Raw genomic sequence first — 8,371 nt, forward strand, 5'->3', positions numbered from 1 at the left:
AGCTGCGGGAAGGAGAAAGGCAAAGAGGGGCAGGAAGAAGAGAGAGGAGGAGGAGAAGTCAGAGGAGGAAGCAGGCAGGAAGGGGGAGAAGCAGGTTGAAAGGGCGAGGGAGAGGGTAGGAAGAGGGGAAGGGGGAAAGAAGAGAGGTGAGTGGAGGCAGGCTAAGGTGGGGGAGGAGGGAGGGAGAGGGAGAAAGGCAGGGGGAGGCGGGCTGTGGGAAGAGAGGTCTAGAGGGCGGGGGAGGGGGGCAGGTATGCAGGCTGAGGGAGGGAGGGGGTTGGCAGGAAGGGGGGAGAACAGGTTGAAAGGGCGGAGAGGGAAGGGAAGGGAAGGGCTGAGGGGAGGGAGGGGAAGGGAACGGCTGAGGGAGAGGGAGAGGGAGAGGGAGAGGAGAGGTCTGGGCTGAAGCGTAGAGAGGGGTTGGGAGCAGCGTGGAGTGGGGAGGAGCAGCAGCGTCTCCTAGTGGTACACATCTACCAGTGTCATTTCAGTGAGAGGAAAGTGCCATTGGGGCATCTCGATGAACCCCAGCTCAAAAGGTGATTTCCAAGCTGTATATAAAGCCAGTAAAACAAGAAAGTTTTCCCAACCCGAGGATTTGTAGCTTGGCATAGGTAGAAGCTATAATTGGGCTGAAGGTTTGGCATCAGTTTTTTTCTCATATTTTTGGCTAGGTGAGCCTACTTGACTCTATATTTTTGGCTTGGCTCTTGCAGCTGCTATAGCCAAATGATTGTAAGAGAACAGAGTTCATAAGCATCTATGCTTATGATTGCTGCCTGTACATCAGAGAACCTTTTTGTCTGCTGTGCCCCCCTGCACCATGCACACATGCTCTAACGTCCTCACTCTCTTGTCCCTGTTTGTATTTGGGCCGTATCCTATTCCCAACTCTCTAGCTTAGGCTCCTAGTTTCCACTGTACAAAGGGGACCGTGTTGTTTCTCCCCCTTCAACATTAGTGCAGACTTGGTGCAACAATTTCGTTGCCATGGGGCCTCCTTTGCAGCCTCAATCTTAAGAGTTTGTGTTTTATCTCAAGGGTGGATCCTATGTCAGATACTTTTCTGGCAATGACAAATAATTTTTAGCATGTCTAATGTTGATATATGCTACACATAAAAGCACGATCTTTTCTAAAGGAGTGGAATTTAAAAGTCTGTATTACAAATTGTATTTTGTGATTATAGGTTCGAGGCGAGTGCTCAGCACAACGAGTTTATGTGATCTTCCGAACATTAGGCCTTCGACACTTGTGTGTCACAGATGCTAATAACATGTAAGTTTGTTTAATGTCAATTAGGCTGCATGTATTTTAATCTGAATTTGTTTGAGGGGGATGCTTTGAATGATTTCAAGATTGAAATAGTTGATCCTCAATTCGATCAGTTGAAAAGTGATGTTCTTCCTTAATGCACCCATTCTACCCTACTCGATCAACCTTCCCTTTTTGCTCGACATGCAAGTTTTATAAGAACTTTTGTCCAGGTGGCTGATTTGATGTTGGAGGAGAGATGCTTTTTTGTTTCCCCTTCATACCTTCTCGTCCAACACTTCCACAGCCTCTTGCTTTGAAAGCTTGGTGAGGGAGGTAGGGCCTTGGAGTTTGATGGTTGGGCCAAGGTTGTGTTTACTTCCACTTCACCTTTGATGATGCCTTAAGGCTTTCTAATGGATGGGTTACTCTTTCCTTGAGTTAGTTACTTCCCAATTGTATGGTCAGCACCATTGATCTCCCTTGCTGCTACTATTGCAATCACAATGACCTCACTTCTATTTGAGAAGTCCCCAATATTGGTTTCATTGATTGTTGACAGACCCATTGGTGGAACATAGCTCCTGACCAGCCTATGAATAGCCTGCTAATGATATCCACTCTGGGTCATCTTGCTCAGATCTGCAAACAGGTTAGAATAGTAGCTCCTCACTTCCATGCTGTGTCATTTCGTCATTCAGGCCGTCCATTGCATGCTTGCTGCATAACTGGACAATAAAAGTCGTTTGTACACAAATAATTTCTCCAACTGTCTTACCTCACCATGACAAATTGCATCTGACATATGTCGTCGCCTTTTCTCAACAATTACCATTCTGCCACTCAGCCAGTAATTGTTTTCTTTTGTTCTAATGCCAAGGTCTTTATAGCCAGTAATTCTTTGATTTTATTTTTATAGGGTCTTACTCTTAGAATCGGGGTCAATTAACCATTCATGCCATAGCTATTCCTGTCCTATATTCCGTACCAAATCCATGTGTCCTAATCATATTACCCTAAATTCTTAGTTGTCCCAAAAGTCATAGACGACTCTCTCTCTCTCTCTCTCTCTCTCTCTCTCTCTCTCTCTCTCTATCTATCTACATATACATATATATTCACGTACACATACACAAATATGAATGTGTGTGTGTGGATAATAGAAGAAGCCTGGCGATGCAAGGACCAATCAGTAAGGCTAGACTTGAGCTCGAGCCTAGACACCGGTAAAAAAGAATGAAGCATCCAAGAAAGATAATGCCAGAGGGGTCGATAGTGCATCCCCAATCCATACTGTCTGGCCGCCAAAGAAAAGACAAGATAGAACCATCATCATGAAGCACATCACCAACAAGAGTAATGCCTTTGCAGGAAACAAAATATGAGCGCCTGGGTTCCTGTAAAGCAAGGGGTCGATCAAAGGCCGTCGACCAATGTAGATTCTTAGCACGCAGGGAGTTCCCAGCCAGAGAGTCCCAACCATTCCATTTGAGATGAGAAAGAATCTCCTTCCTGGCCAATAGCATTGCAGAAACAAAAGGACATCCTTTAACTGTACTGTCAATATAACCCAGAATGAAATCCCCTGGAGTGGGATGCCAATGCCCAAAGGCAGGAGAATTCAGCTGCAAAAGTAAATGAGACTCCCCCTCAAAAAATGTTGCGATATCCAAGGAGGCGGCATCAACACCTTGTGCAAACCAGCCACTGAGATATCTCCAAGCCATAAGGAGAAAATAATTGGGTACTTGCCAAGATCAGGAAGAAACTGGAATATTGGACGTTAGCCACTTGGCCTCTTCATGTTCGACTCCTAATTCTGCAGTCCATTTTGGTGGCTTATATTCAATTCTTCTTGTCGTTGATGATGTTTGGAAAAAATGAATTTTTTTTTCATGTCCACCCTTATGGAGACATTCTGGTGCTCCAAGCATGGCCGTTAAATTATAGAGCATTTGTGTCCCCCAAAGATGCATGGCGGCTTGAACATCTTGAATATTCATATTCATCTTTTGGCTCACAAGGGAAAATTAATGCTTCAGCTTTTGTCTTTCATCGTAATGCCAAATGGTGGCGTAAAAGATTACAGCAGATCTAGTCTTGCAAACTTACACTTTGCCAACAGATGTTTCTATGGAGAGTCATGCTTGGTGTTATTCCTTTTGGCCAACTCTTGGCCCGTTGCCATATTTATGCCATCGATGCCTGGCACCCAGTGACTCCTTGCTTCATCTCTTTTGGAATTGTCTTGTCACCCATGACTTCCTGTTCTTTCCTCGGTAGCGCCTTCAGGCTTGCTTTCCAACTGCCTCCTTTGGCAAGTTCTTTTAGATCTTTGGCATTCACTAGGGAATCGGTGCCTCACATCTTCTGGCGATGCCTTGAGTCTAGAGATTTTTTATTCTTTCTACAGAGGCTGTTGCAGGCACGCTTTCCTGGTGCTACTTTTGGTGGGATTTTCTAGATCTTTGGATGGCGCTGCATCAGGCCAGCTTATGACCTTTTTTTTTCAGCTGGATTCACTATTGGACTCTATAGGAGGACCGCAATCATAGAGCATTTGGTGACCTTCCTTTTCTCAAGCTCTCGTTCTTCAGAGTATCATAGATATATCTATATATCTAGATGTACATACATACATACATTCATACATTTGTATGTATGTGAGTGTGTTTTACTGGGGAAGTTTTGCCTACTGGTCAGCTAAAGGCTCTCTGGCATATCGCCCCTGCTCATTATCATCGATGCTTTGCTCCTGGGGAATCGGTGCCTCACATCTTCTGGCGATGCCTTGAGTCTAGAGATATTTTATTCCTTCTCCAGAGGCTGTTGCAGGCGCACTTTCCTGGTGCTACTTTTGGTGGGATTTTCTAGATCTTGGGATGGCGCCCCATCGGGCCAAGTTATGACCTTTTTTTTTCAGTTGGGTTCCCTATTGGGCTCTGTGGACTCTATGGGAGGACCGCAATCATAGAGCATTTGGTGACCTTCCTTTTCTCAAGCTCTCTTTCTTCAGAGCATCGTTTGGCAATCCTTTTTTGATTGCCTACGAGCTCATCAGATTGACAACACTACATATTTGTAGTACAATGACTTTTTCTGATTTTGTAATAGCATCCCCTCTCTTACGGGCTGCACATTGTAATTTAAATACAACTGGTTTTCACCACCAAAAAAAACTGTGTGTGTTATATAAATGAGCTATGGCGAACTCTGCCTGTTGGGCTTCCTTCCTAGAGCTGTTTCTTGGTGCTGCGCCAACTCCTGGGGTCTCCGTACTCTGAGAACAGCTGCTGCTGGCCCTCCCTTTCTGTCGTGAATCTCCCAGATACCCTCTTTCTCTGCTGCGGCCTGTGTTCTTGACCCCTTTGGTCCTTTTTCTCTGCGAACTGCCTCCTCATGGGCCTCTCTCTGGCCGCGAAGCACTCCCTGGTCCTCCCCTGCCTTCTCTGTGAATTCCTCTGTCTGCAACCCGTCGCCTCTTTTCCTCTTGTATTGCTGCTGCCCAAAGAGTGTGTGAGTGCTGAGTTGTGTGTACGTGTTGTGGGCTCGTCTGGGTCTGTTTCTCTTTTCATTTTGTTCTGTCCAGTAGTCTGCTGTTATCCGCCCCCCCTTTCTTCTTGCTTTCAAGCTTGCAGAAATTCTCTGTTTATAGTCTCTTTTGCTGCTGGGTTCAGGCGCCTTTCTTTTGTTTATAAGCCCACGGTGTTATTTCCAAATCTATTTATACAGTTCTGTCCTTTCCTTTGCTGTTTTGCTGGCTTTTTACCGTCTTTCAAAGGCCGGTCTATAGTTGTGCGTTACAGATACATTTGGGGGCATATAGCTGTAGTATTGAAGGCTTTTCTAGTGTCAATATAGCTGCCATTTAGAATGACAAAATATATACTAGGGAACGAGTATTGAAAAAATAATAATAATAAATAAATAAATATATATATATATCAATTGGCCTAGGATGACCTTGGTCATGACTTGAAAGAAGTGCAATTGGTCTTTGAGGTTATGCATGAGGGCTTCGAAGACACTAGAAAAGATTGGAAGGACCCTCCCCATAACTGAGGACAAAATTGTGGATCTGGTTAGGGAATATGCCAAGAAGAATGCTATCGTTATTTTTTTCCCGGGTGAATGCCTTTTGCAACAAGAGATGTGGGAAATTGGTTGTCAAGGACTTCAATGGGAAGTTTTTATCTTCAAAAAGCCCTTAGCTGCATAATGCACTTTCTGCACAAGAAATTGTGTAGAAAGTGCATTATGCAGCCAAGGCCTTTTTTAAAGTTATTATGGCAAATGAGTAGTATAGACAAATGCTTCTGCAGCATTCTCTTCTTTATTATGGGCTGAAAATCGTCCATGTTTTGCCTTGATCTCCTACACAAGACTAGCCCTCGCTAATCAAGCATCGCTGCCCGGTATGGGTTGAGGTTGTGGATTTCCACCAATGCTTGGAAAAAATCTTGCCAAAATTGCAACATCGTTGGGCGAGGTGGTGTGTCCACCTCGGAAAAATGAGAATTCAAATAGATTTTGCATATTGTGGAACATGGATGTCTCCATGTCGAAATCTTATTCAGTCACTATGAATAATGTTGCAATGGGCAGTGCTTCTTATAAGCTTAAATTGGGTCTTGCTTGTTTTGAATGTTGAAAATTTGGCCATTTGGCCTCGCGATGTCCCTTGGCTTTGCACAAGATGCCCTCGAAAGCAATGCCTACTCATTGCAAAACAAAGATGCTCCTGGCACATTTGGGCTTAAAAATAAAATCAATAAACCAGCCATTGTTGTCTAGGATAAAGAAAAGGCCAAAGTCACTCTTGATAGTAATAGTAATGGTTAAATGCCCTCTGCATCTCAAGTAAAAGATAAGGACAGAACCTGGAATGAGGGTTGGCAGACCGTGAGCAAAGTAGTCCAGCTAGGAGGACCTCATCTAATGGACATCCCCTACTGAAACTTCTGGTATTGGTAGTACCTGGGTTGCATTGACAACGAGTCATTCTCTTTTCCCAAATGAAGTTACTCTATTATTGCGTGGCTCACGTAAGGATCATGTCATACGTTTTGAGGTGGACATCTAGTCTTGATAGCACTTTTTAATGTGATAGAGCTTGTACATATCTATAGATATGTGAATATGCTGGCACAAATAAAATGTTTGACTTACAATGTACATGAGCTATGTGACTCGCAGAAATGGAAAATTATATGGGTATATGCCACAAGATTGTAGCCTGATATACATGGCCTCACAAGAGCTTAATCAGCATGGTTATGCACGCCAGATGGGGTATTTTGAAGAATATGCAATTTTCTATGGAGGTGACAACTCTTTTTTTAGAGTGGTAGTTTGTGTAAGTGCATGTAGAATCAATGAGACACAAATGTAGTTGTTTATTCATAGAGTGGTTACATATATAGGCAACTGCCTCCATGTAGGTAGATCCCAGATCCACAATTATCTCCCTGATTATCTCAATCAATCACCTCCTATGATCACTCACTCATCACACCAACCTGACACACCTAACTAGATAGAACCTTCTAGCACACCTACACTCACACACTTCTTGCATAGGACTCCAATCCCATAGGCACACACACACACACACAGCAATTTTCCCCTTCATTCCCCCTCACAAATTGATGACATCATCCCTTAGCAGTAGTACATGGGATGCTCCATGGCTTGCCCACTATCATGTGGCAACACTCATGGCCCCAACCTATGACTCACTCATAGGATTTTTGGTACTGGGAGATGGACACATACTATGTATGTAAAGCCCAATGAGTCCAACAAGGAAAAATCTCAAAAGAATAACAATCATTTAAGGATGGACTATCCATGGCAGAGAACCATTATTGACCTCATACACACACAACTCAGAAAACATATGGATCCTTACCCCTGTCAGATTTGACTTGGGTGTTGTAAGCAATGAGAGCTTGAGTTTTGACATTCTCTGGTTCTGCTTCTTCAGTTTCTGCTTCCTCAACAAGATTGGCTGAACATCTCTTTTTGGCATAACATTCCTTTTCAGTGTCCAGGTTTGCCACAAAAGTTACATTTCATTTTGCTCTTTCCCTTGAAGTTGCTTAAGTTGCTTCTGGCCAAATATGCCCCTTTTTTGTAATCACTTCTTTGTTTGATCTTTCTCTCCTCCTCCAAGAGTGATGCTTCAATTACTACCAGACTTATCTTTGGAATATTGGTGAGTGTGGTTATAATAGTGCCATATTCTTCAGTGAGACTTCTAAGTAAAATGGCAATTACAATATCTTCATCAAGATTAAACTTGATGCTAGATAACCGTGTCAAAATGCTCTTCATTGAATTTAGATGTGAAGAGATGGACTCCCCCCTATCCAATTTTAAGTCAAAGAGCTTGATAAGCAAGCTATACTTAGAGCATCTTCCTTGTGCTTCAAACACATGCTCAAGATGAGTCCATGCAACATGAGTAGTCTCACATCTATCAATGTGATGAATATAGGAATCACTCAGACCAAAAGTAATTATAGCAAGAGCTTTTTCATCTTTTGGAAGCCATGAAGCTTCTCCTTCTCTAGTTGTAGGTTTAGTTTCTTTGCCATTTGCTACCTTCCATATTCCCTTTTTCATGAGAAAAAACTTCAGTTTTGTTTGCCAAGTGTGGAACCCCTCTCCTTCAAACTTATCTATTTTCAATTTGGAAGCCATTTAGGAAGGTCTTACCAAATTAATAGTAGTGTCTAATCCCTTTACAAAAGGTCAATCTTTCTGAACAAAAAAATCACCTTCATCATATAGATGCAAATTGCAAGATAAGAATTCTGAAAGACCTAATTGTTTGGCATAATCATAACCAGTTGGCTTCTCCCACAACCTCTTAACTGGAGTCTTCTTCACTTGTACTTTGTCTTTGTAGTCTTCTTGATTTTGGAAGAGCTTTGAGAACTTGAGTTGGCATGTTGTCAAGAGATTAGCACCAACTGAACTAACATTCTCTGAACTAAAATGACATACTTTGGAGTGATTTTTGGAAGAATAATCTCTAAACTGAGTGTTTTACTCCTCAAGCATTTAGTGTAGCATAAAAACTCCAAAAAATATACTAGAAATGCTTGTAGAG

At 42.8% G+C, this 8,371-nt stretch overlaps 1 protein-coding gene across 1 annotated transcript in view; it reads left to right on the top strand.

Moving 5' to 3' along the window:
* LOC147895021 (uncharacterized) overlaps positions 1-1,282 on the top strand; it is a 28,948-nt gene extending 27,666 nt beyond the window's left edge. Inside the window, exon 22 of the mRNA XM_087383396.1 lies at positions 1,190-1,282. Coding sequence (XP_087239522.1) covers positions 1,190-1,282 — 93 coding nt within the window. The remainder of the gene's footprint in view (positions 1-1,189) is intronic.
* The last annotated feature ends 7,089 nt before the right edge of the window (positions 1,283-8,371 follow it).

The sequence above is a fragment of the Dipteris shenzhenensis genome, chromosome 13, assembly GCF_047967505.1.
Source record: "Dipteris shenzhenensis isolate YYH24624 ecotype China chromosome 13, Dip_SZ_1.0, whole genome shotgun sequence".
In the NCBI taxonomy this organism is placed as follows: domain Eukaryota; kingdom Viridiplantae; phylum Streptophyta; class Polypodiopsida; order Gleicheniales; family Dipteridaceae; genus Dipteris; species Dipteris shenzhenensis.